This window comes from Phocoena sinus, chromosome 5, assembly GCF_008692025.1.
Source record: "Phocoena sinus isolate mPhoSin1 chromosome 5, mPhoSin1.pri, whole genome shotgun sequence".
Taxonomy (NCBI): domain Eukaryota; kingdom Metazoa; phylum Chordata; class Mammalia; order Artiodactyla; family Phocoenidae; genus Phocoena; species Phocoena sinus.
Genome location: NC_045767.1, coordinates 71,994,405 through 72,021,796, shown reverse-complemented (window position 1 = coordinate 72,021,796; position 27,392 = coordinate 71,994,405). Strand labels below are relative to the sequence as shown.

The window sequence follows — 27,392 nt, the reverse complement described above, 5'->3', positions numbered from 1 at the left end:
CCATGGGCTTCAGTAGTTGTGGCACTCGGGCTCAGTAGTTGTGGCTCACTGGCTTAGTTGCTCCACGGCACATGGGATCTTCCCAGGCCAGGGCTCGAACCTGTGTCTCCTGCATTGGTAGGAGGATTCTTTACCACTGCTCCACCAGGGAAGCCCCACACTGGCTTTTTACAGGTAAATGTTATATCCAAGCCTCAAAGGGTACCACCCACCCAATGCTGGAGTTATAATCAATGTGCTATAGCAGATCTTATATTATATTGTGTCAATGTGTTACATCACATTGGGTGAAATCTGGAACTGACCCTCATATACAGAAGGCAAGGAGAGACTGAAGAAAGAGGCAGATGACTCCAGATTGGTAGATGGCAGTTTTAATAAGCAAGGGAACTTACATGCAAGGTTTGTCTTGGACAGCTGCAAGGTGATTAGATCTCCATGCCTGCCAGAATCTTAAGAGTTTATATAGAAGACATAATGGGATGCAGTCATGTATACTATCCAGATGGTCTCAACAGCGCATTGCTCTCTCAAGGCTGTGTCCTTGAAAATGGCTTTGGCTGTGGGAACAGTGGGCGTAACGTACGTTCTAAGGACAGAAGAGGGGGTGAGGAGCCTCTGATTGCCTGAGTCCAGCTCATGGTTCAACTGGTAGGTCAGTCCTTTCCATGACCTCCTCCTGCCACTTAATTGTAAACTAACTCTGAATCAACTCATGTTGGCTGGTCGATTAAACCAGGTTCAAAGGGAATGGGTCAGTAAAGACATTAATCTAGGAAATCAAGCCATTCTTAAGCTAACAGCATACGTTCTTTCAAATAATATCTCCCACGGAGAATTCTTAAAATTACAGAGAGTGTCATCACATCCGTGTATGTAGTGAATACTGCTTGCAATATGTGTTAGTGAACCAGAACTCATTTTGATGTAGGAGGAATAAAGCAGAAATGGAGAATCACATATGCTTTGCAATTCAGAAGAACTCATCAAGGTTGCTTTTTTATCCATGGGAAATTATCAGGTACTGGTTATATACCAGAAAAGATCAAATGCAGGATCATCGGTTAGGACAACTTCTTGATTTTGATAAAGCTCTTTCTCAAAGGTCATTCAATTTAAAAAATTAGATTTTTCTTACAGAGGAAGAACCAACAAAACTCGGTAATGAGTAGCATGGGGGGATGATGGAAATGTCCGGAGTCTCGAGGTTATAGGAATAATGGAGTTTGTTTTAGCACAAATATGGAAGTCAGGAGAACTAGTTTGAAGGTAATGGATAAAGAAGGAGATTAGTTTGGTTGTGGACATGTTGAAAAGAGATGATGCTATGTACTAGGCATCAGAAATATATGATTTAACTTGAAAGGAAGTTCAGGACTCAAGAGATTCAAGAGCTGGGTACACCAAGGTTGTAGTTCAAGCTCTGAAACTGTCAGAGAGGGAAAGGCAAGGAGAGTCAGAAGTCCAAGAGAGAACCATGAGAAACATCTTCATTAATGGGATCAGAAGAGTTGCTCATAGTGACTCAAATCGCTTTTAATTCCATCTCTGTTGAAAAAATTACTCCCCTAAGCCAGTTGCAATAAATGAATTTCCAGACATTGTTTCTGGCAAGATATTGAGCTAAGCAAAATTTAAAGAATTGGAAGACAAGAACTTTATCTCGTTGAACCATCTCCATTGCATCTCATCATTCTCTCACAAATTGATGGGCTGCAGGGGCAGTGTGGACAGTGGAGGGCATCCTGTCAGTGGCCAACAGAACAGGCTCTTTCTCACTGTTCAACTTGCCACTAAATACATGGTCAGTAATATTCAATCTTGCTGAATTATTAATGGTTAAAAACTTATTTGATCTAGATTCATGCAGATTTGGGTTAGGACTAATGAGCAAAACAAGAATGAAGTCTGGATAATGCCCTGTCCACAACTCCTCACCAGTATTTTATCACTGTATTAGGCACTCTTTGCTTAGAGTTCTAGGTCAAGGTGAGTTCTTGCCATGGTAAGAACAGCCCTTTGGAATAAAACCAAATTAGCAGATACATTTAAAAAAAAAATCAAGATGGAATATCGTTATAAGTTCATATACTCCTGAAAAACATTTCAGAAATAGATGATTTGCTCTTCCCTGAGTGTGATTTGTAGTTATTGGTTCATTTATTAGTGTGATTTGGTGACTAACCTCATTTCAGGCCCTAAAATACACGGAGGAAAATCTCTTAGGAATGCTGCTTCTTTAAATGGATAGCTGTACTCTAAAATGTCATACCACATACTGAGTTGCTTTGTAATATTAAAACCATGTTTCATTTTCCTCTCCTACTTTAGGTCTTGGGAGCAGATGATGATACCATGGGTGATGGTTGCTCTCAGAAGCTGGCGACTGTGAATATTCTTCGTTTCCTATTGTTGGTCCTGATTCCATGTATCTGTGCTCTCATTGTCCTGCTGGTGATCCTGCTGTCCTTTGTTGGTAAGTGATGCCATTATTAAAGATAAATGAAGTTAAAATTAAAATTAGCATGATTTATAAGAGCTGTTTCTTTTTTTTTTTTTTTTTTTTTTTGTGGTACGCGGGCCTCTCACTGTTGCGGCCTCTCCCGTTGTGGAGCACAGGCTCCGGACGCGCAGGCTCAGCGGCCATGGCTCACGCGCCCAGCCGCTCTGCAGCATGTGGGACCGGGACACGAACCCGTGTCCCCTGCACCGGCAGGCGGACTCTCAACCACTGCGCCACCAGGGAAGCCCAAGAGCTGTTTCTGCTGCTCTGGGTGGTGGTTTATCATTGGAGGATCTTTCCCAGCGGGGAGAAATCTGATTGTATTTGCATTTTCAAAAGACAAAAGACCTGGATACACTATAGGGGACTGGAGGCATAAAGAAATGAAGGCAGGGAGACAGGTTGGCGAATGGCGATTGTCTAAGTAAAAGATGATAAGGGCTTAGATTAAAGCATTTGGTGCACTAAAATCAACGGAAATCAAGACAGATTGGATTTTGGCATGAGGGAGAAAGAGAAATCAAGGTTGACTCTCCGATTTCTAGCTTGGGCAACCAGGTTGATTTTGGTGCCACCTGTTAACGTAGGAAGTAAAGGCGGAGGAGAGGGATGCAGGTAGATGGAGGGCAGGCTGGAAGTTCAGTTAGGACATGTTAAGTTGGAGATACTTGTGGAACAACTAAATACAGTGGAATCATAGTTTAAGTGCATTTATGGTGAGCAAATTCAGCAGTGCAAGCTGGGCCAAGAAATGGAGGACTGTAAGAGTCCAACACCTTACCTTCCTAAGGGAATTTCAAGGGAAATGGTGAGTCTGTGTGATTTCTGGCTTCTGCGCTGACTTTAGAATTTAACTCCCACCCCACTGTTTCTAGTCTGAAGCTGGAACTACCCAGAAGGGAAGCTGAGAAGGGAGCCTGAGTGCAGTTATGAATGTAGGAGTCTCAGTGGAAGCAGCGGGAGTAGATGAGTTGTTAGGAGAAAGGACACTGATTAAAAGCTGGGGGCATAGGGCTTCCCTGGTGGCGCAGTGGTTGAGAGTCCACCTGCCGGTGCAGGGGACACGGGTTCGTGCCCCGGTCTGGGAAGATCCCACATGCCGCGGAGCGGCTGGGCCCGTGAGCCATGGCCGCTGAGCCTGCGCGTCCGGAGCATGTGCTCCGCAACGGGAGAGGCCACAACAGTGAGAGGCCCAAAAATCTTGGGGCATAGCCCTGGAGGATGCTGGTGTTTAGGGGAGACAAGGAAAGAGAAAGCATCAAGAGATACCGGAAGTGTTGTTGGAGAAGAAGGAAAGGAACCGGGAAATGCTGGGTTCCACAGAAGCTAAAGGCAGAGAGTGGTCAGAGGTCACAGGGTGACAAGTAAGAAGAGGACAGAAAATGCCTCGGCCCAGGAAGTCTGCAGGTTTTCTATTGGGGTTTTAATCGTCCTGCTCCACGTGGTGCCAGCTCTGGCCTGCTCTCGGGCTAAAGGCAGGACAAAACCCTGAAACTCGCCTCTGCCCCTCTGTTCTTCCAGGACTCCCCTCCCCTCCAGACTTGGCCTGCTTTTGTTTCCTTTCCAGTACCGTCGGGTCGTTGCTTTTTTGTGTTTTGTCCAGAGTTTATAGTTGTTATGTCTGGGAGGGTCTGTCTGGTAGACGCTCCCTCAGTCATACCCCTGTCTTTTTTTTTTTTTTGCGGTATGCGGGCCTCTCACTGTTGTGGCCTCTCCCGTTGCGGAGCACAGGCTCCGGACGCGCAGGCTCAGCGGCCATGGCTCACGGGTCCAGCCGCTCCACGGCCTGTGGGATCTTCCCGGGGGCACGAACCCCTGTCCCCTGCATCGGCAGGCAGACGCTCAACCACTGCGCCACCAGGGAAGTCCCCCTGTCATTTTTAACAGTCTCATTCTCAGAACACTGTGTGGAATGGCTCACACACTGTGAAGAATATTTCCTTTCAATCTCAGGGTGGAATGCTAATATAAGTTTAAAACCCATTTTTAAGTGCTTCAGAGCTTAGAGGCCTCTGAGAAGAGGCAGGGTGCTATTAAAACAGTGTTTTAATTGGGTTTATTTGTTTGTTTATATATTAAATTTAAACATTTTTATCACTTTATTGAAATTTAATTTACATACCATACAATTTACCCATTTAAAATGTGTAATTCAATAATTTTTAATATGTTCACAGGTAAGTTCAACCATCACCACAGTCAATTTTGGAACATTTTCATTACCTCAAGAAGAAACTCTATTCCCTTTTAGCTATCTGTCACCCTCCCATCTTTCTGTCTCCCCTGTGCTCCAGCCCTAAGCAACCACTAATGTACTTTGTGTCTCTATAGATTCCCCTATTCTGGACATTTCATATGACCATATGTGGTTTTTGTGACTGGCTTCTTTCACTCCACATAATATTTTCAAGGTTCATCCATGTTTTAGTATCTATCAGTACTTCATTCCTTATGGCGAAATATTACTCCATTGTATGGATTTACCACGTTAAAAAAATCCATTTATCAATTGATGGACATTTTAGTTGTTTCCATCTTTCGGCTATTACGAATAATGTTGCCCTGAACCTTCATGTTCAAGTTTTTGTGCAGACATATGTTTTCATTTATCTTGGGCTTATACCTAGGGGTAGATTTTTCTTGTATCACTTATATGAGATTAGGAAGTGAACCAATTTGTAACCATTTCTTAGTGCTATTTTGGCTTATATGTAGGTAACCTTTAGAAAGTGGGTGTTTTCCAGACAGTCTTCAAAAGCATTCTTTTCATAGGCTCTGCACCAGATGATTTGATATAGATATATTAAGTAATATCTGCCCAAATAAACATTTCCTGTTTTATAACTGAGAGGTTTGTTGTTTTAATGAGCGATAAAATCATTTTATACCTTTGTTTAAAAAACCTCATTAGATTCTGCTTGCTTTTAAGAATGTTCTGTTTGGTTTGCGCTTAAAATCCGTGCTCTTTCAAAGTTTTGTAGTTATTTCTGGGTCTGTAAGGGTTGCTAAGGGATGCTGGAATGCCAAATAACAGGAGCTCTAGCTTCAAAAGGCAAAGAGATAATAGTGAGAAGTTCATTGATTAGGAAGAGATAATAAAACCTTATGCTAATAAACACAGATGCACTACGCGTTTCTAATTTTGTCTCTTTGGGCTTCTGGCATGCGTAAAGCCAAGATGGCAGAGATTTCTGAAGATAAGAGAGTTGGACTTTCTGAATAATTATTTCAGCAGCAGGCTATAGAAAAGAGCAATAGCAAATCGTTTCTCTCCTCAACCCCTTAAACTGAAGCTGAAGCTACAAAGGTTTCGCTTAGTTTAATTTAGTTTAGTTTGGACTCTAAAATGAAGATTCAGGTATTTGAAGGAAATTGAAGAGAAAAATGAAGAGTAAGAAAGGTACAATATTATACCTGGGTTTTTATTTTTCAGTTATAGTCTAATACTGAAGGGCCATGTGACCTGGAAGAAAGAATTTATAACTCAACGCTAGGAGGTCTGGGTTTAGCATCTTACTCTTCCATTTACTAGATGGGTGACTTTTGGTCACATGCTTTACCTTCTCTGTAAGGTGGGGAATATAATGCTTATTCATTTCAGAGAATTGTTATGGAAGTAAAATGAAATAATATCTGTGAAAGTGTTTTTATTTATTTAGTTTAAAAAATTGTTTTATTTTCTATTGGAGTATAGTTGATTAATAACATGTTAGTTTCAGGTGCATAGCAGAGTAATTCAGTTATACATATACATTCTATTCTTTTTCAAATTCTTTTTCCATTTAAGTTAATACGAGTATTGAGCAGAATTCCCTGTGCTATACATAGGTCCTTGTTGGTTATCTTTTTTTATTTTTATTTTTTTTTGGCTATGCCGCGTGGCACGTGGGATCTTAGTTTCCCGACCACGGATCGAACCCGCACTCCCTGCAGTGGAAACGTGAAGTCTTATCCACTGGACCACCAGGGAAGTCCTGTTGGTTATCCATTTTAAATATAGCAGTGTGTACATGTCAATCCCAAACTTCCAATCTATCCCTTCCCCCCGGTAACCATAAGTTTGTTCTCTAAGTCTGTGAGTCTGTTTCTGCTTTGTAAATAAGTTCTTTTGTATCATTTTTTTTAGATTCTGCATATAATGATATCATATTGTGAAAGTGTTTTTATAGGTGACAACATTCATTATGAGAGTAAAAAATTGGTTTTTGCTTATGAATATTATTACTAATATTAGATAACTTGTTAATAAATAGTTCTCTTACACTCAAAAATTAACCAAAAATGTCCTTATCTCATTTTAACTCTATCTGTAAGAACTAAAATCTGTGAACTATGACCCATCATCATAGTAATCCCATAATTTATAACCCCATAACCCTACAACCAAGCCATTGCCATAGTATAGTTTAATTGCTAGTAAAGTAGCTAGGAAGAAGTAAAGTTGACCGACTGTTGGATTTGCAGTGTGATGCCAAGTTTCACTTGACTGTTAGGCTCAGGCCTGAGAGCCACTTTCAGAGACTCATTCCTCTCTTATAAGAGCTAAACTAGCAGTTTAGTTCTTCCATCACATGTTGTGCTTCCATCACAGGACTGCAAGAGTCAGCTAGTACCATGGAATACTTGATCAGAGCTTGGACTGATATCTGCCTTAAATTATTTATAAATAATATAGAAACATTATATATGCAACACTTAAAGTAAAATTATGTTGACATGTTGAGCAACATTGAACAGACATAAAATAGTAGATATAATTTGATACTGTTTATTCCTTTATTGAATGCCTGTGAAATTTGAGGCAGTATCCTATGGGACTTGGGCACAGCCCTGAATCAGCATATCCTCATGGGCTTCCTAGTTCAGTGAAGGAGGGACACCTAAAAATGACCACACAGTTGATTAGTTACCACAGAGGTAACTCCTATGCAGGAAGAGAGTTTCTTTGAGACAAGGTCTGACAGGGTCTGAACGTGGTCTGGGAAGCCTTCCCTGAGGGGGTGGCGCTTTAACCATGACCTTCACCATGAGGATTTTGGAGTGGGGGAGTGGCGTGATTGATCTGGTTGGGGATGTTAAAAGGGTTTTTTGACACCTGTCTAGAGAAAGGGTTGAAGTGGGTAGAGAATGTGGCAGGGGAAAAAATAGAAAGTTATTTCAGGCATCTTATAAATGTGCTTTGTGCTTTGGAGTATGGTCTGCACTGATTTTTTTTTTTTTTTTTTTTTTTTTTTTAAGCAGAAGTCTTCTTAGAAGCCCATATGATTTAAATTTATTTATTTATTTATTTCTGGCTGTGCTGGGTCTTCGTTTCTGTGCGAGGGCTTTCTCTAGTTGCGGTGAGCGGGGGCCACTCTTCATCGCGGTGCGCGGGCCTCTCACTCTCGCGGCCTCTCTTGTTGTGGAGCACAGGCTCCAGACGTCTGCACTGATTTTTGCAAACTATTATTCATCTCAGTTTGATTTCATCAAAGGTGTGGTCCCCCCACATCTCATTAGAATGTTCTTAACTATTTTTCCCCCAGCTGTTGAAGACTTGGTTTCAAAGTCTCGTCCACTCATCCACATCTAAAATAAATTTTGTTTTAGCCTTAAGCTTAAGAATGGCCTAAGGTTACTATTCCTAGTTTTCTTAATTCTATGTAAAGTCTATGTGGGACCTATTAATTTTTTATTTTTGTCACGCATTGAAGAAGAAAGAAATTATAGTGGTGGGGAGTATAGGAAATATGGTAAAATAGTTTGTTTTTCTTGAACTCAAGAGAAATATTCCTCTATAAAAGTGACTTTCCTCTTCAAAAATGCTAGATGAGCTGGAGATCATTGAACTTAAATATAGTTTTTCTCTTACCGAATTTCTTAGCAGCTTGTGGCTTTTACAAGAATTTGGAATGATAAGAATCTTAACTTCCTAACTTATAGTGTTGTGTTTTGAATATCATTTTAAAATGGAAAACTTCCCAGATCCTGATTTCTTTTCACCAAAACCTTAAGATTTTCCATGCTCTTTTATGACCTGACTCCACGTTCCTTATTTAATTCTCCAAATTCCTTTAATAATGCTGGTCTTCTGAGCAGATGCAAAAACATAGAGTTCTCAAACCTGAAAATATTTTTTCGTTAATTCCTTAGGCCTGAGGTTATGCATTATGTCTAAAGTTTTGGAAAGGGCAGTCTAAAGCCTTGCACTCAAAGTGTAGTCCGTGGATGCAGCATCAGCATCGCTTGGGAGTTTGTGAGAAATGCAGAATCTGGAATCTTGGGCCCCACTCCAGACCTGCCAAATTTGCCTTCTAATGAGATCCCCAGGTGATTTCTAGGCTTCATCCAGTCCTTAACCCACTGCAATCTGACCTTTTCCTCTTCCTCTTCTTTTCCTACTTCTAAGTCTGTTCTGAGGCCTCCAGTGTCCTTTTTTTGAATGTGCAGAATTTGGAACCGATGTGTGTTTGAACAAGAGTTTGAAACGGAGAGCCTGTGCTTTCTCTCTGTGTTTGTTTCCATCTGGTCACAATGAACATGCCCGTTTCTGGTGCCAACAATGCTTTCTTCCATTCAGATGGGACGCCCAGATATCATCTTGGTCAGTCTTGACTACTCCCTTCTTCTGGAAATGCTCTTCTGCTTTGCCTGGATATTATCATTTCTAATTTTCCTTCTATTTCTGGCGGCTCTTTCTCTGTCTCCTTAAGCTCATCTTTCTCTACCTATCCAGTAAATTTGGGGGCGTCTGTCCTAAGCTCTCTTCTCACTTTGCACCCATACGTCTCTAGACAATATCATCTTCTCCCATGACTTCCTTCATCATTCATGCATTCAACAAGTACTTATTGAGACCTTCACTGGTGCCAAGCATTCTGCTGGGTGCTTGAGATGCAGGCATGCATAATATACCTTCCGACCTTCGAGGAGGCAGACAGGAAAACAGACAATTTCACTTGAGTGTGTATGTGGTATATGCAGAGTGTGCTCTGGGAACGCAAAGAAGATGCACATTTGTGGGGAAGTCTGGCAAGGCCTTCTGGAGGAAGTGTTTAGATTGCCCGGGATTTAGACTTTTTTCACCTTGAATGTTTCATAGCGTTTTTTACTCAATGTATTTATAATAATTACAGTAACAAAAGGAAGCTTCTACAACTTTTATTTTTCATTCTCTATTATCTATTGTATCAGTCAGGGCAGGCTATGCTATGCTGTGTAACACAAATAATTCTAATATATTAGTGGCTTAACAACAACGAAGGTCAGTTTCTCATTTGCAACATGTGCTCTGCAAGATGGCAGGGGGGGCTATGCTTATTCAGGTCATTAAAGGACTAAATTGATGGACCAGCCATCATCTTGAACCTTTGTGGTTATTGTGCCAGAAAGAAAGAAAGAGAGCCCTGGAGTAACTTCTATACTTTTTTTATACTTTTAAAAAAGTATATAATGCAGCATCACTAATTATAATCACAATGCCGTACATTAGATCCCCAGAACTTACTCATCTTATAATTGGAAGTTCGTACCCTTTGACCAACATCAAAGATATCAAGAGACAGAATGAGGCAAAGGAATGTAACCCCAGCATGTGCCCTAGTAGAATGGGAGAGAATTGAAAATATTTGATGAATAACACTAAGGCAACCACCCCATCTTGGTAAATATCTTCATTTACCCAGTAATTCAAACCGGAAACCTTGAAGGGACCTCTGACTCTTTCCATTATGTTCTTACAATTTTGCCTCTGAAAGCTCTCTCCCAAATGTTCCCTTTGTTCTCACTGCTTTTGCCTTGACTCAGTCCTTCTTTTCTCACTTGGGCTCTTGCAATAGCCTTCTAACTGTCTGCTAGACTTAGCCCCTTTCAAGCATCACCCTGTTGCCAGAGTGATTATTATAACATTCTACCCCATTTAAGACTCTGCAAAATTTCTCTATCACAACAAGATCAATTCCAAACCTATGACAGGAATACCCTTCCCAGTCTGGTTTCTACTTCCTTTCAAACCTTTTCTCTTGCCAGTCCCCTGTGTGCCAGCCATGTTTAACTACCTGCTAGTCAGCCTTTGCATATTTTCCCCTTTGCTCTATCTAGAAAGTTCTCTGTTCCCTATTACTACAACTCCCTCTTCCCCACAAATTTTCTAGGCTCAAACCTAGAAAATCCCTACTCATCTTTTAAGATTCACATGGAGGATCTTCTTCCCTAAGAAACCTTTCCTGACTTTCTCAAATGGAATGACAACTTCTTCTCTAATTATTGTCACCGGATTGTGCTATGCATATCATTCTCAAAGCATTTGTATCATGGTCTGTAGTTTTAGGCTACATGCCTGTCTCCGCCAACTTATCTATAAACCTCTCGATGATAAGAAACTCTTACTAAATTTTGTAATTTACTTTCAGCAGAGAGTAAAATACATAGTTCCTGGCACATAGAAAATGCAAAGTAAATGTTACCACATGGCTAGAGATATAAAGATAAGGAATTAATTTCAAACTCATATCATAGGAAAATAAATTTTTTTAACATGCAGATGATGGTTGATTTTTTTTAACTTGTATACCTTGTCCAAAATGAGAAGGGTGTGTGGGTGTGTGTGTATGGGTATGTGTCGTGTCCCAACTCAGTTCTTGGGTAAAGTTAAATAACTTCCGTAAGCTTTGGTTTCCTTCCCTCTGAAACTTCATAAAGAAGAGTTAATTATAGCATCTGTTTCATGGGATTGTTGGAAGGCTAACTCAATAAATGCCCATAGTGAGGATACTTAGTAAGGTGCCTGTGTTAGTTTCCTATTGCTGCTATAACAACTTGGTAGCTTAAAATAACACAAATATAGTACCTTAGAGTTATGGAGGTCAGAAGTCCAAAATTGGTCTCACTGGGCTAAAATTAAGGTGTCGGTAGTACTGTATTCCTTCTGGAGGCTCTAGGGGCCAGTCTGTTTTCTGCCTTTTCCAGCTTCTAGAGGCTTCCTGCGTTCCTTGGCTTGTGGCCCCTTGCCATCTTCAAAATGAGCAATGGCCCATTGAGTCTTTCTCACACTGCATAGCTCTGACACACACCCTCTCACCTCCCTCTTCTGCTTGCAAGGATTCCATGGCTACCGTGGGCTCACCTGAATAATCCAGGATAATTTCCCCATCTCAGATTCCCTAACTTACATCTGCAACATCCCTTTTGCCATGTAAGGTATGTAAAGTAACCTATTCACAGGTTCTGGGACTCGGGATGTGGACATCTCTGGGGGGAGCATTATTTTGCTGCCACAGTGCTCAATCCACTCATTGTAGATGATCAGTAATACTTGACTATTATTGTTGCAAATGCAGACTGTTTCTTAAACATTGTTAAAAAGAGCTGTGTTATAGCTGAAACACTTTTGAGCCATACAGCCTTGATGTAATGTGGCCTTCTATTAATAACTTAGCATGAAAGAGTCACAGTTGTTTTACTCCAAAAGTGGGTTAAGTGATTCACTTTTGAAAATTACCTTAGCTGTTTTATTATGCTGGGATGCACTTAGAGTAAAAGGAAATTGGCATTTATTTAAAAGTACTTTAGGACTTCCCTGGTGGCGCAGTGGTTAAGAATCTGCCTGCCGATGCAGAGGATACGGGTTCGAGCCCTGGTCCTGGAAGATCCCACATGCTGCGGAACAAATAAGTCTGTGTACCACAACTACTGAGCCTGCGCTCTAGAGCCCGTGCTCCGCAACAAGAGAAGCCCCCGCAGTGAGAAGCCTGCGCGTTGAAACAAAGAGTAGCCTCCCGCTCACCGCAACTAGAGAAAGCCCATGCGCAGCAACGAAGACCCAGTGCAGCCGAAAATAAAAATAAAATATAAAAGTACCTTAGTAGCCCTAAGGAAGACAATTTTACTTTCATTACTATTACTGTGTAGTAATGACTAACAGTTATTGAGAACTTACTGTATGCCAGGAACTGTTCCAAGTGTTTATGTATGTATTGACTAATTTGATCCTAATGGCTGGCCCAATAAGGGGAGGTACTTTGATTTTCCTTATTTTATGGCAGTTGAGAGTTTGCCCAAAGTTTCAGGGCTAGTAAGTAGTGATGGGATTTAAACCCAGGTGGTCAGGCTGTAGAATCTGTACTTTTAACCACAGCACTGTTAAAATAGGAATGTGGAAAAGGATGGGGCAACACTGAAAGAATGAACACTCTACTTTGGGCTGATATCTCTCAGCATTTTTGTAGCTCATCGTGATGTAGCTTAACAGTATTTAGTCTTACTGAATTCTGTCTTTTGTGCTTTTAAAAAATGCATAATAGAGGACCAACTGTGAGTTGAGAGTAGGTTAGTTTCCAGAGATGCTTGAAAACAAATGGTCTAGTCAGTTTAGGCTTTTAAAGACAGGTCCTTTAGGCTTGTCGTCTTTGTCTTTCTCTCAAAAATATAGTTGAGGGACATTAGCTGCAGCAACTACCGTATATCATGTGTTATCTTTCTATTCTGCCAACTTGCTTTGATATGGAGAGTTTAAGAGCAAGGAAACTGCTTTTTTTTTTTAAGGAAGTTGTTTTTCAAGGCAGTGTTTCCTGAAAAAGTTGGTGTTTAAAGAATATTTCAGAGTAAACAGATATTATTAGCACTTTCACCCCTATGGTTAGGTGAAAAAGTTAAAGGAAAGATTATTAATAAGGCTAGTCATTACAAACAAAATGTTAAGAACAACTGTTGAAATATTTCATACGATAAGGAACTCCCTTTAAGTGAATTACACAGGGATATAACTGAGGAGTTGGCATTTGCTCAAAGTGTGTTGATAGAGCTGGATGCTGACTTATAGGGTCAGTGTGATAAGTAAATTGATTTTATGGGTCTTATACATTCATTATAGCTATGTTAGTGGAAATAACACGTTATGTGCAAAATCTCTATGCCAAAATTAGCAAAGAAGAGAGCAACTAATAAGTGAAAAATAAAATTATATCTAATTAGTAAATTTTTCTGTATGAATAAAATACACATTATATAGAGAACAAATCTATCACATACATTTATCTTGATCTAGGATCAATTCTAAATCATTTTGAAAATCATAAACAATTAAATGAAGTCTTTCATTTCACCTACTGCATTTAATATTTATTCATAATTGCACAGTTTGGGGAGTGTGTTACCTGCACTACATGGTCATGATTTAGCTTTTACACTCCACCGTTTTACTTAGAATCCTGTTGACCTTAGTTAGCTAGAAAACAGCTGCTTTTCTATTTTGATTTGTAGTTAATGTTTTCCAAGTGTCAAGCACATGGAGAGAAATTTTTTCTGTAGACTAATATTAAACATTTTATTTATATTTCTTTTTTTTTTTTTTAATGGTCCATGGGCTGCTGGGAAAAGTGAGAGCCAAGTAGAGCATTCACTGTAAATGCTTTTAGGGAAAAAAAAGTCTCCCTTGGGTATTTCTATAATGGATCAATATCACATTCATTTATTTTCGTGGCATACTCAACCAGAGTGCTATATTCTGGAAACACTCTGTTGTCTATTTTGACTGAGTTAAAAATACATGATCTCTTTCAAAGTTTCCAGATTTTCTGCCTAAAGCTAAAGCTAGGGGATTCCCAATAGTCTTAGGTTGGACTCTTTATTTTGTCCATGAATAAATACCTTGAGGAAGTGACCAGTTGATAATCTTAGTATAATGCCTGTTTCTTATAATCAAATTTATAGTTTCTGGTCGAAGATGAAGATAATATAGTTTCTTCTTTTAGTTTTGCTGGAATTGGAGTTTTACTTTTTTGTGGGGGGGTGGTTTCTACGAGTGTTGGGAAATATTTGAGCCCTATTATTTTTATTATCTGTTGTGTGTAGTTCACTGAAATTTAGTGCCAAGTGTGGAGAAATAGAAGGCCGCAGGTAAGCTAGCACTGTTGTCCTTTGTGGCAGGTAGAAAGATAGGGAGAGCTTGTGTCCTGGGTACTGAGGAGCCTAAAATGATGTGTGAAATTGAGACACTGAGAAAGCAGGAAGGAAACACTGTAAGATTTGCCACATTTTATTTGTGGTGAGTCCCAGGTGAGGGCACTAGGAAACCTGGATGGGAGACTCAATTTCTAAACCTTTAGCTCTTGAGAAGCAGTAGCCACCTCACAGGGTTATGTGATCTACGACAGAAGAGAAACTACTGGTTGTCTCGAGAAGTGGGTGGTCTTGCTGGCCATCATTTTCTCTTTGCGTTTGCCTGGGAAAGCAGCTCTAGAGTTTCCCTAATACGTTTTTTAAAATAAATATTTCTAGACAATTCTCTAGCAGTCCAGTGGTTAGGACTCCGCACCCTTACTGCAGGGGGCACGGGTTTGATCCCTGGTTGGGGAACTAAGATCCTGCAAGCCATGCAGTGCAGCCAAAAATAATAAATAAAAATAAAATAAGGGGCTTCCCTGGTGGCGCAGTGGTTGAGAATACGCCTGCCAATGCAGGGGATACGGGTTCGAGCCCTGGTCCGGGAAGATCCCACATGTCACGGAGCAGCTGGGCCCGTGAGCCACAACTACTGAGCCTGCGCGTCTGGAGCCTGTGCTCCGCAACAAGAGCGGCTGAGATAGTGAGAGGCCCACGCACCACGATGAAGAGTGGACCCCGCTTGCCGCAATTAGAGAAAGCCCTCGTACAGAAACGAAGACCCAACTCAGCCAAAAATAAATAAATAAATATATTAATTTTTTTAAAAAGTAAAATTAAAATAAAATAAAGTAAGATAAATACTTCTAGTAATGTTTTAAAATATCTTTTTTTGGTCTTTCAGGAACATTAAAAAAAGCCTATTTTAAATCAAACGGGAGTGAACCTTTGGTCACTGATGGTGAAGTCCACGTGTATGATGTTATTCTTCCAAGTACAACTCATAACGAGAGCACCGGGACATCTACTGCCAATCCCACCCAACACATTCCAGCCTGGACTATGGATGCTTCTCTCCCAGGGGACCTAAATCACAGGAGCACAAGTAAGTCTGAAGGTACTAAGTAGCTGGGCCCTTTAATGTCTGTGGAACCCACAGGTAGATTTTTAAGTGTGGCAACTGATGCTCTTAATCACAATCACTTACTGGTCACACAGGAAAAGCTCTGCTCCCTTATCTAGCAAGCATAGCCAAGTGCTCTGTTCCTAAACATGAAATGCCCTCAGCTCAGCCATCCAGATAGGGACTGGAGTAAGAAATAAAAAGGTACCAATGCCATTCAGTGTTTCTGAGACATAAAAATTTATGCTGCTTGCCCCAGTATGACAGTGTCGATTTTACGGTGGTTCTGTTTTTTAAGTTTTAAGTTACTTATTTTGAGATTGTTAAGTTAATAAGTAAACTAAGTTACTTATTTTGTTATTGGTGCCTTGTGGCAGGTGTCCTAATTCTGTGGTTCTTCGAGGTAATTTCGCTGTAAGCATCTTTGCCTTAGAGATCTTTGCTGTAAGCATTTCTGCCTCATAATTAATTGGTTGTAAGGCAATTTTACCATGAAAGATATAAAATGAAAAATGAAAGAGGGACATTTAAAAAGACATAATGAAATGTGAGAAATGAATAACAATTAAAAAGACATTGCTAAATACAAAATTTTTGAATATGTTTGAAATGTGTGTAGATTCATGGTGACACTGCACAAATAACTGATTTTATTTTGTGAGTTGTACCTTGTCTTCCAAGTCTTCTGTTTATAGTATTTTTATACACTTTTTTTTTTGGCTTGTTGATTTGTCTCCTCGTTCAGCATTGCGCTTTTTCTTTTTTGCTAAAATTTGTTCCTTTGTTAAGAGAGGTATCAGTTTCCAAATACTAGGATGCATATTTGTAACTGAGTTCTGTGTTGCACTGTGAAAGCCTTCTCCACTGGTGTTTGTTCCTCGCATACTGTCACACGTCCATTGATAGACTTTCCAAAGTTCTATGGGAAATGTAGGTTCAACTCTGCGCCTCTGAGGCCCTCAGCCTCTTTCTCCTCCAGTGCAGTGTTTCAAGATAAGAAACCAACACAAAGCAAATCGTCTTCTGTCAGCTCAATAAAGCCATCAATAACGTCTCTAAGTGGAAGAAATGATAACACATTTCAACCCGTTGAAACCAAACTGTCAACCAGGTAGTTTACCTTTCATTGCAGAATTGCCTTACAGTCAATTAGTTATGTGGTGAAAATGTTTGCAATGAGATGCTTACAGTGAGAAGTGAGAAGACCAGGCACGCAGTTCTATAATCAAATGCCAAGGGATTTGACAGGAGCTATCCCTTCATTTGCTTTCGAGGTGTCTGTGTGTTCTCTCTCATTTCCTGGTTTTATTGGCCGGGCAATTTATTTTACTTGTTGGTGACTGACAGATAATCACACCTTGAGGAAAATGGCATGGCCAAAACTTCTATTTGAGGACAAATGGAGGCATTTGTCAGTCATTCCAGAAAAAGTGCTTGCAGAGAGAGAGAGAAGACAGAAAGTGTGGAGATGGGTCCAGTTAGATGGCAACAGATGATATGCTCTGGAATGTGACTCTATCCCTCAATACCCCTCCAATTTTTTTTAGTAAAGTTACTAACCTTCCAGAATGCTAGTGGGAGTGGATTAGTGTGGAAAGTTACCTAGTCAGTACTGATAAATCATAATCAGAGCACAGTCACTGTTAAGAGCTTTCTCTGCAGTTGTCTTGAGTCTTACTTTCTACTTCCTAAAACAAGGTTATGTGATTGAAAATTACCCAAAACCCATTCATCCCTGATCACTTTCTTGTTTGTTGCTCCCTCCTTCCTGAAAACCTCCAAAGGGAAATCACATCTTAGGTCTAGGACAGAATATTTATTTTCATTCTGAGCCAGGAAGGGAAGGATTAAGCTGACTCTTAAACTATCATAGTATGTTTGCCAGTATCTGAAGAAACGCAGGATTATTCTATCTCTCTAGCCTCAAAGAGTCAGAATGTTTGGCTTCCATTGTTTCATGGAGCACTGATAGATATTAACTGTTTCTTATGCTTAAGAGTTCACCAGCGATTTATACGGATTCATATTCATTACCTGACGGTAATACTACAAACCCAAATTATGCTAAGTAAAATTTGTTTTCCTCAAGGGTTTAATTTTGAAGTTTTTAATATTTCAGTCATGTCTTAAACACTTCATTCTTTTTTTTTTTTTTTTTTACATCTTTATTGGAGTATAATTGCTTTACAATGGTGTGTTAGTTTCTGCTTTATAACAAGCACTTCATTATTCTTAGGGCAGTGTTTTTCAACAAAAGGGCAGAAGTAATTTAAGCAAAAACTCAGTCCAGTTAATGTGGTTGCAATTACAGCAATTGTTATTTTCTTTTACAAGGTGGATTTGTCTCTATTTTGAAAGTTCTGTCATTTGTTAAGATTCAAATAGAGGTGACAAACACATACCCTGAAGAGTAAAGAAACATATGGTCCTTGCTGCTCAGTTTGGAAGTTTGATGGGAGTCTGTTTGACTCATTTTCTCTTCCTATGGGTGGAACATTGCTTGAGAATATGAACGTAATTTGACATGTAAAGGAAACCCAGGTGAAATTAGAATGATTAAATGTAGAAAGGTCAAAACCTTTGAAAATGTGTCATTCTGTCTTGTTAATGTACTTGACAGTTAGCGTTGGGCTTTACCGTCTCACCACATAGACCCTCAATAGACTGTCTATAATAACTAAAATTATTTATTGTTAGGGATTTGATAGTTTTTCATACACTTCAGTAATACTGCTAGTCTGTGAGTATAGAGCTTTCGATAGTTTTCAGGGCAAGTTTGAATATTTTCTTTGTGGTCCTTATTATTATTTTTTTAATTTTATTGAAGTATAGTTGATTTACAGTGCAGTGTTAATTTCTTCTGTACGGCAAAGTGATTCAGTTATACATACATATATATTCTTTTTCATATTCTTTTCCATTATGGTTTATCACAGGATATTGAATATAGTTCCCTGTGCTACACAGTAAGACCTTGTTGTTTATCTCTCTGTGGCCCTTATAATTAGCTGACAAGGTATGCAGGACAGGTATACAGGCCATTTTTCAAGGTATGAAATTGAGGCTTAGGGAAATTAAGTTGATGTATCCGGTGTCACTTATTTACTAATTGGTAGCCATGGAATTGGGATTCAGGTCTTGGGACTCCTAGACCAGCGTTCTTTCAAGTATTTCATGCTTCCTTATTTAATTTCATTGCTTTCTTTTCAGTAGCAGGAGCATTTCTGAGCAAATTTTAAGCTCCAGGAGAGTCATGTATTTTGTTTACTGCTTTATAGCCAGTGCTCAACAAAATATTTGTTGAATGAATAAATAAATGAACTACAGTCATTTCAAAAATTTAATATCTGACCTCTTCTTATTGGTGATGCCAAATCACACTTCTCACTTGGTATTTATTTAACCAATTTTACTTAAAGTATAATTTAATGCTTATTTCTCTACTAACACCTAGCAGAGAATTTACTTTTATTCCTTTTTTAAAAAAATATTATTCTCTAATTAAAGTGTCATTCTAAATTTCTGGCATATGTAAAAGCTTTTTGAGTCCACTCTAGTCCAAAAATACAGTGGCGAGACATTCTGTCCTTCTCAATATCCTGGGTAGAAAACGAAGGGGAGAACTCCTGGCAAAAAGTACCAGGAAATAGCCTTTCCTTAAGACACTTCCTTTTGGGGGTCCTTAATATCATGCCAAAGCAAAGAATACTGCAGTTTGTAAAGTTTTAGCCAGATGCCTCCTAGGTTACACTGTGTGGCAGAGCTTTGTAAATGTGAAATAGGCTTTATGTGACATCCGTTACATCTGGAGTTTCATTAGTTACATTTTGAAAACCAGTTGTAATATGGAAAGGAAAAAGGCCCATAGTTAGCTTTCATGCTGTATCTCAGCAAGGGATTTTCCTAGGTTGCATTCTGTGTTTAGATTTTTATTTTCATCTTTTCTTCTTATATATTTTATAAATATTTAAGCATAAATTGGATTTTAAGGAGAGGGAAAAACTCTTTGACCAACCAAGAGCTTTTGGGTTAAAAATAATATGGCACAAAATAAAATAGCCTAGAAACTCTAATCAGGAATTAAAGTGACATGAGAGTGGGCTAATGTGCTGAAAGCGTAAAGTGTTTTGTTCTCTCATTGTGCTCTTCGATGACCAGCTCCTAAATCTTCTATATCAGATGAAAACACATCACACCTCTCATTCACTTACAGAAAGCTTTTTGAGGTATAATCCACGTACCATTAAATTTGACCTCTAATACATACAATTCAGTATTTTTAAAATGTATTCACAGAGTTGTCAACTATCACCACTATCTAATTTTAGAACATTTTCATCACTGCAAAAAGAAATGCTATATCCATTATTCCTCATTTCCCCTCTCCCTCAGCCTGTGTCCAAGACTAATCTACTTTCAGTCTCTGTAGATTTGCCTATTCTGAACATTTCATATAAAGGGCATCATACAATAAATGTGTGGCTTTTGTGACTGGCTTTTCATATTTTTCTTGGATATAGGCACAGCCCTGGCCTTCTAGTATCCCAGGGAATATGTCAGAGCTTTCCAAAGGCCTCTTCAGACATCTCATTCCCTAGTTCTTCCTTTTAAGTGTTTTGGTCAGCCTCTTATTTACAACAGGTATCCTTGCCTCAGGTAGCTGTGATGTTAAACAATTGCCACAGATTGTTTTCCACACGTACCCTGGGGATAGAACTTTTTGCAAAGAGAAAGCTCTGAGTCAGATCAAGTAAAGACAAGTACTGAGAATGGATCCTTTCCGGGGAGCTTCTAGACAAGTTGAATGGTGATAATTCTCTGCGGGTGGCTTTTTGGGGAGCTTCAGACCCATTCTTCCCCCTAGGTTGCTGGTTTTTATAGATACCATGGTTGCAAGCTCATTGGTTTTCAAGGCTCCTGTAGAACTGAGGAGAGGGTGATGGGAATATGGCAAGTTAAAAATGTTACAAAGCGGGACTTCCCTGGTGGTGGCGCAGTGGTTAAGAATCTGCCTGCCAATGCAGGGGACACGGGTTCTATCCCTGGTCCAGGAAGATCCCACATGCTGTGGAGCAGCTAAGCCCCGTGCACCACAACTACTGAGCCTTCACTCTAGAGCCCACGAGCCACAGCTGCTGAGCCCACGAGCCTAGAGCCTGTGCTCCGCAACAAGAGAAGCCACAGCAATGAGAAGCTCGTGCACTGCAACGAAAAGTAGTCCCCGCTCACCACAACTAGAGAAAGCCCGCGCACAGCAACGAATACCCAACACAGCCAAAATAAAACCCAGAAACGAAAACAAAAACCGCTACAAAGCTCATAGTTCTCGCTGTGATTCAGCCATTTTTCTTGAACAAATGTTCCTCTGCTGCAAGCCTTTGGTTAAATTCCAAAGTTCTGAAAAATCTGATTTTGATATTTTTTTCCCAGTGTTTTTACTATTTCTATGGAGGAACAGATCTTTGGAGGGTCTTACCGTGCCATTCTGGAAGTATTTCCTACCCCTCAATCAGTTTTACCTTCCTTATCTACTCTACTGCTTCTTTTTCATTTCCTCCAACATTGGGAATTGGTTTTTCTTCTTTCTGTAATGAATAAATATGATCACATTATATATATTATTTTAAAACGGAAGACTTTATCTCCTTTTTTTGCATAAATCACTTCAATTCTTCTTCCTTTTGCATCATATTACCTTATTTCTGCCCACAGTTAACCCATCTTAGCAATCTGGTGTGTATGATTTTACAGTTTTCTCCATGCTCATAAATCATATATAAACATATATACACAAACTTGTATACAGAATGACATACACATAGAGGTGTTTTTGTCGTTTTTGTTTTTCAAAAAATGAGATCACATTTATTACGTACAGTTTTCTACATAATGTTTTTCTCACTCAAGAATACTTCATGTAAGTATCTCTAAGACAGTGATTTAGCTCTAATTCATTATTACAGTGATTAAATAGCATTCCATACTCTCATTATACCATAATTTATTTCAACAATTTCTAACAATTCTTCACCTTGTATTTATTTTTTTTTCCTCAATGAACTATACAGTCCCTGAAGATAAACTGACTTGGATTGACAGTGAAACTGTCTAAATAGCAGTGATTTATTAGCACTGATAACTGTACCAAAATGCCCTGAACACATACTCCGAACTTGCTGCATGTAGAAAGCTTGTATACCAATCAGAAACCTTAAGATTATTCTTTCTTCCTAGTTTTCTGCTTTTAACACAGTATTTCTATTAGCTTGTAAGTGAGTTCTGCAAGAATACGAAGCTAAGAGGATCAGAGCAAGTCCTGAAATTTTACTTGGGTTACTATTCATCAGGAAACTATCCAAGGATGGAATATGGGGAGAGGGGCTCTCATTAGACATCTGAAATCAGATAAAGTCCCTTCTCCTTTTTCCCTGACATTTTCTAATCCTGTCCAGAGTGGAATCCTGGATGTCTTAATTATATTCTTCGTAAGTCAGTTATGCTGTTCTCAGATTCATGTGCCCGCCTCTCTGCATTACTGACTACAGATTATTGTGTGATTTGGAGGGGGAAATCTGTGCTTATATGTGTGAATGACATCATTCCTCTGTTGTTTTTTGGACAGTATTTCTTCATCTGGGGGCTGAGGGACCTCAGATTTTTTCTGGGAGACCCAAGAATTCTTTATAAGAACTTCTTAAATGTATGCTTTCATTTCAATGGTAATAAAAAATAATGCACACCTACTCTTGATAACCTGGATAACCATCTTATAACAAGTACTGAGATAAAATTTTGGTGACTGTATTTGTGTTTCTATTTTTGATAAAGTTGCTGCTAAGCTGTATTTCTTAGACATTTGCTAGCCATCGAGAAAGGAACAGAGGCAGATTTGGTAGTCTTCTCAATTGCAGAACTAAAGTATGTACTGGCATGTTGTACAAAGGATGCCTTTGTGGCAGTTAAAATAGAGAAAAACAGATTTACTCAGCGGGGATACATGGTAGCATAAGCTTCCTAAATACAGGAGAACTTGTGCTTCAGGAGTTAGCACCATATTCATGGTGTCTTAGCAGAACACTGTTAATATTAATTCATTAATGTAGTTAATTTAAATCTTATTAGTTTTGTAGTTTCATTTATGTTTAATTTACACATATTGATTTCATTGTATGTTAGACCTATAGGTATAAAGGGGTTTATGTTTAATTTTATGTATACCTGCATAATTTCTTCCTGTGAAAAAGCCTGTACGATTGATTCTTCAACTTGTGAAATACTGCTTTAGGGTACCTGAGTTCTAGCTGTTTTTGTCACATCCTCAGGAAAAACAGTGATGCTCTATAGCAGAGCTTCTTAGCTTTTTTGTGCCAAGTACTGCTTTGACAAACTGGTAAAGCTTATAGATGCCTTCTCAGAATAACGTTTTGGTGCTTAAAACACATTGCACAGAATCAAAAAGGCAATTTTATTAAAATCTAGTTATCAAAATATTGGAAGTATAAATTCATGATATAGTAATACATGTATTTATTTATTAACGTATTAAATAATGATATCAGCCTATGTCAATACCTGTAATTTTATAATATGGATGAGCATACATAATATTTTGAAATGTCTGTAATAACTCTGTTGATACGAAAATAGCTATGATTTCTAAATAGTTTTTCTGATTGTTGCCTACATTGATAAGCATTTAAGTATGCTAAATTTCAACTGGAGGTTAATGGAAATAGAGATGCTATTTTTCTCCCATCCAATCCAATTTCTTCATAGACAGCAATTTTTTTTAAATTTTTTTTTTATTTTTGCTGTACGCGGGCCTCTCACTGTTGTGGTGTCTCCCGTTGCGGAGCACAGGCTCCGGACGCGCAGGCTCAGCGGCCATGGCTCACGGGCCCAGCCGCTCTGCGGCATGTGGGATCTTCCCGGACCGGGGCACGAACCCGTGTCCCCTGCATCGGCAGGCGGACTCTCAACCGCTGCGCCACCAGGGAAACCCAGCAATTTTCTTTTAATTGAAGTATAGTTGATTTACAATATTGTGTTAGTTTCAGGTATACAGCAAAGTGATTTAGTTATATATACATATATATATGCATATATATATTATTTTTAATTCTTTTCCACTATAATTTATTATAAGATATTGAATATAGTTCCTTGTGCTATACAGTAAATTCTTGTTGTTTATCTATTTTATATATGGTAGTGTGCATCTGTTAATCCTATACTCCCAATTTATCCCCCCCACCTCTTCTCCTTTGGTAACCATAAGCTTCTTTTCTATGTCTGTGAGTCTGTTTTGTAATTAAGTTCATTTGTACTTTTTTTTAGATTCCAGATATAAGTGATATCATATACTGTTGTCTTTCTCTGACTTACTTCACTTAGTATGATAATCTCTAGGTCCATCCATGTTGCTGCAAATGACATTATTTCATTTTTTTCATGTCTGAGTAATATTCCATTGTATGTATATGTATATATACTTATATATATGTATATATACACACATATATATACACCGCATCTTCTTTATTCACTCATCTGTAAATGGACACTTAGGTTGCTTCCATATCTTGGCTATTGTAGATAATGTTGCTATGAACATTGGGGTGCATATATCTTTTGAATTAGAGCGTTCATCTTTTCTGGATATATGCCCAGGAGTGGGATTGACAGCAAAAATTTTATGTATAAGCCCATGGAGGTCTTTGGATTATAATTAAGGACACATGCTTTAGAGGAACTGGGTGGTTTTTTTTTTTTCTTTTGTTTTCTTTTTGGTAACTGGGAGAGTCTGAGGACTGCCTAAACTACTTCATTAGGAATTTGCTACTCCAAAATTTACTGTAGTCATGACCCTGGACACCACCCCTTATGTGCTCTGCTGGCCACCAGTGTTAGACTCCAAGGTTCAAGTATAGTTGGTTGCCCTCTCTATATGCTAAATCATATTCTTTCGGCTTAAAGAACAGTTATGAGATTCAGACGTGGGCTCTGGCTAATATCAATATCTAAGCAAGAACAAGTGAAGCATTTAAATGATTGTTGCCTGTTTATCTGGTTGGCATGGTAGCATTCTAATAAAGATCTGCATAATTCTTGGGAGAGAGAGAAAGGAAATTTGAATGTAGGTATGGAGTGTCTCCTTTTTTCTCCCCACTCTCCTTTTCTTCTTCTTCTTCATTGCATCTGTAGATGACTCTGTCCCTGGGATGTATTGGGTTCCTCCCAGAGAGAGCGAACTCAGTCATTTGCAGAGCTAGGCTTTTGAAAGGGATAATGGAGCAGTACCTGGTTTGCTCTCCTTTAGCTTCAGTCCCATTCCTCCCATTGCAAAGATTTTTGGGCAAGACTTCCAGACCCCTTCTCCAAAGTGAATCCCGCAGTACCCCCCAGGTGACATCTTCCCCCAAAGGTAATGTGCCTATAATACATTATTATAGCAAACAAGAGTCAGAGTTAAATTGTCACATCAAAAAGGCTTTTGGCTCAAAATTTTCTTCTCCAGTTTCATTATCACAGATTCCTCTTGAGGAAAAACAGCCCCATACACTTGATCCATGTACAGAAAAAAAAAGAAAAGAAAAAGGTAGCAGATAACAGCATTGCAGAAATAGTCCTGATCAAATTCAAGGACAAAAATGATCTTTTTTAAAACAAATTATTTTATTTTTATTTTTGGCTGCATTGGGTCTTTGTTGCTGTGCGCAGGCTTTTCTCTAGTTGTGGTGAGCAGGGGCCACTCTTCGTTGCAGTGCGCAGGCTCCTCATTTGGTGGCCTCTCTTGTTGCGGAGCATGGGCTCTAGGCGTGCGGGCTTCAGTAGTTGTGGCTCATGGGCCCTAGAGCGCAGGCTCAGTAGTTATGGCGCATGGGCTTAGCTGCTCCGCAGCATGTGGGATCTTCCTGGACCAGGGCTCGAACCTTGTCCTCTGCATTGGCAGGTGGATTCTTAACCACTGCCCCACCAGGGAAGCTCCTAAAATGATCTTTTAAAAGCCAGATTCTCACATAAAAGCTTTTTAAAAATGTGTAATTTACTTTACTCTGTGGTTCTGAAAGAAAACCGGCACTGTATATATTCTTTTGCCTGAATCTTTCAATTTGCTATCGCAGGCTTTTGGTCTTTGTACAATTTTGTGCTGAGAGCAAGAAACCCATCAGCGGGAAACTGTTTGCTGTTACTTGTGTCTTTGAAGAATATGCCTTTTCACTTACTTGTAGTTGGACTGAGTATGGTAATGACTTTTCCAAGCCAAAAGTTTTGCAACAGTTCACATTTGATGCAAACTATTCCTTGTCTCTTAGTGTTAACTTATTTTATTCTTCTTTTTTGCTGCTCTCATCATTAACCTAATACCTACATGTGGTGTTTGAATTGATTAGATTCACAGTACTTGTTTATGATTATATTAATTGGTGTAAACTCACTCTGACATATATGTACCCTTCCAAGTTTTGTGAGACATCTCAGTTTCTGAGAGGCTAGGTTAATATTCTAAGAAGCACCATTCGCTCTTAAGCAGCTACTTATTGGGTGCCAAGCTCTGGGGTTTGGCTCTGTAGACTATGATGGTGGGTCAGTTAGAAGGCCTGTCCTCAAGTAGTCAGTTGTCTAGTAACTGCCTTGAGACCTGAATGTGTTATTTATAACTTGAGAAATTCTGTAAGAGAGGTTCAGAGCCCGAAGGAAACATGATTCATTTCAATTCTTAATTCTTTAGAAGACAAGATTGCTAATTCATACTATTTCTAGTCTATAATAAATACATCATTTTTCTAAACATCATCAAGTTTTATTTACAGTTATAAAAGTTTTATTTTAAAGGTCTGTCTTAGAGTTTCCATTTTTAATCAGATTATAGTTTAATTCTTAGATTTAAAAACTTATTCATAATATAATTGTCTTAGATAAGTTGAGCAGAGCCTTTTGTTTTCAATTTTATGGGAAGGGCCACCATGCTTTTATAGGTACTAATGAGAATTTTATCACCTCAGGAAGTGGGAGTTCTGGAATTCTACAATTCCCTCCTTGAAATTACTTTCCAATTCTTCCATTGTTTATTAAGTAATCAAAGGCAGAGAGTTTGTTTCTGCTGTGGTTCTGTGTTTACAGATGTGCACTGGACAAAGGCCTTTAGGATATACATTTCAGGAGACTGATTTATGATGATCTGATGGCTATTAAGCCACAGTAACTATGTTACCATATTATGTGTCCTTGAAAGTCAACAAAAAATAATATGGGAGGGTTGCCTTGGGAGAGAAATGAAAACCTTAAATCAAGAGTCTTTGCTTATTCTAGGGTTTGGGGGTTGGCCAAGTGGTCATTTTCCAGCCAATCACGAGAGGCAGTAAGGCAGGTAATATGTGGGGACACATCTGGCACCATCAGTGTTCAAGTAGGGCCCCATCACCCCTTCCTTCTTTCCTATTTCTCCCTTTTGGAATGGGAATGTCTCTCCTATGCCTGTCCCCCATTTTGTTTTAGAATCACATAATTTGTCTTGTTTCACAGGTTCACAGCTGAAGGGGAATTTTGCCTCAGGATGAACCATACCTTGAGTCTCAGCCATATACGGTTTAGATGACATTTAGATGAGACGTTAGACTTTGATGCTGAAATGATTTAAGACTTTCTGAGCTGTTGGGATGGAGTGAATATATTTTACATGTGAGAAGGACAATGAATTTTGGGGGCCAGGGTTAGAATATTATCAATTGAATGTTTGTATCCCTCCAATATTCATATGTTGAAGCCCTGGCCCTTAATATACTGTCGTCCATTTTTATATCTTCTCTGGAAAAATGTTTATTCAAATCCTCTGCCTATTTTAAAATTGGATTATTTAGGGTTTTTTGCTGCTGAGTTGTGTGAGTTCCTTATATATTTTGACTA

General features: G+C 39.0%; 1 protein-coding gene across 1 annotated transcript in view; it reads left to right on the top strand.

The window, feature by feature from the left end:
- Nucleotides 1-2,337: 2,337 nt before the first annotated feature.
- CORIN (corin, serine peptidase) overlaps nt 2,338-27,392 on the top strand; it is a 222,651-nt gene continuing 197,596 nt past the window's right edge. Inside the window, exons 1-2 of the mRNA XM_032632658.1 lie at nt 2,338-2,476; nt 15,267-15,467. Of these exons, the coding sequence (XP_032488549.1) occupies nt 2,356-2,476; nt 15,267-15,467 (322 nt within the window). The 5' untranslated portion in view covers nt 2,338-2,355. The remainder of the gene's footprint in view (nt 2,477-15,266; nt 15,468-27,392) is intronic.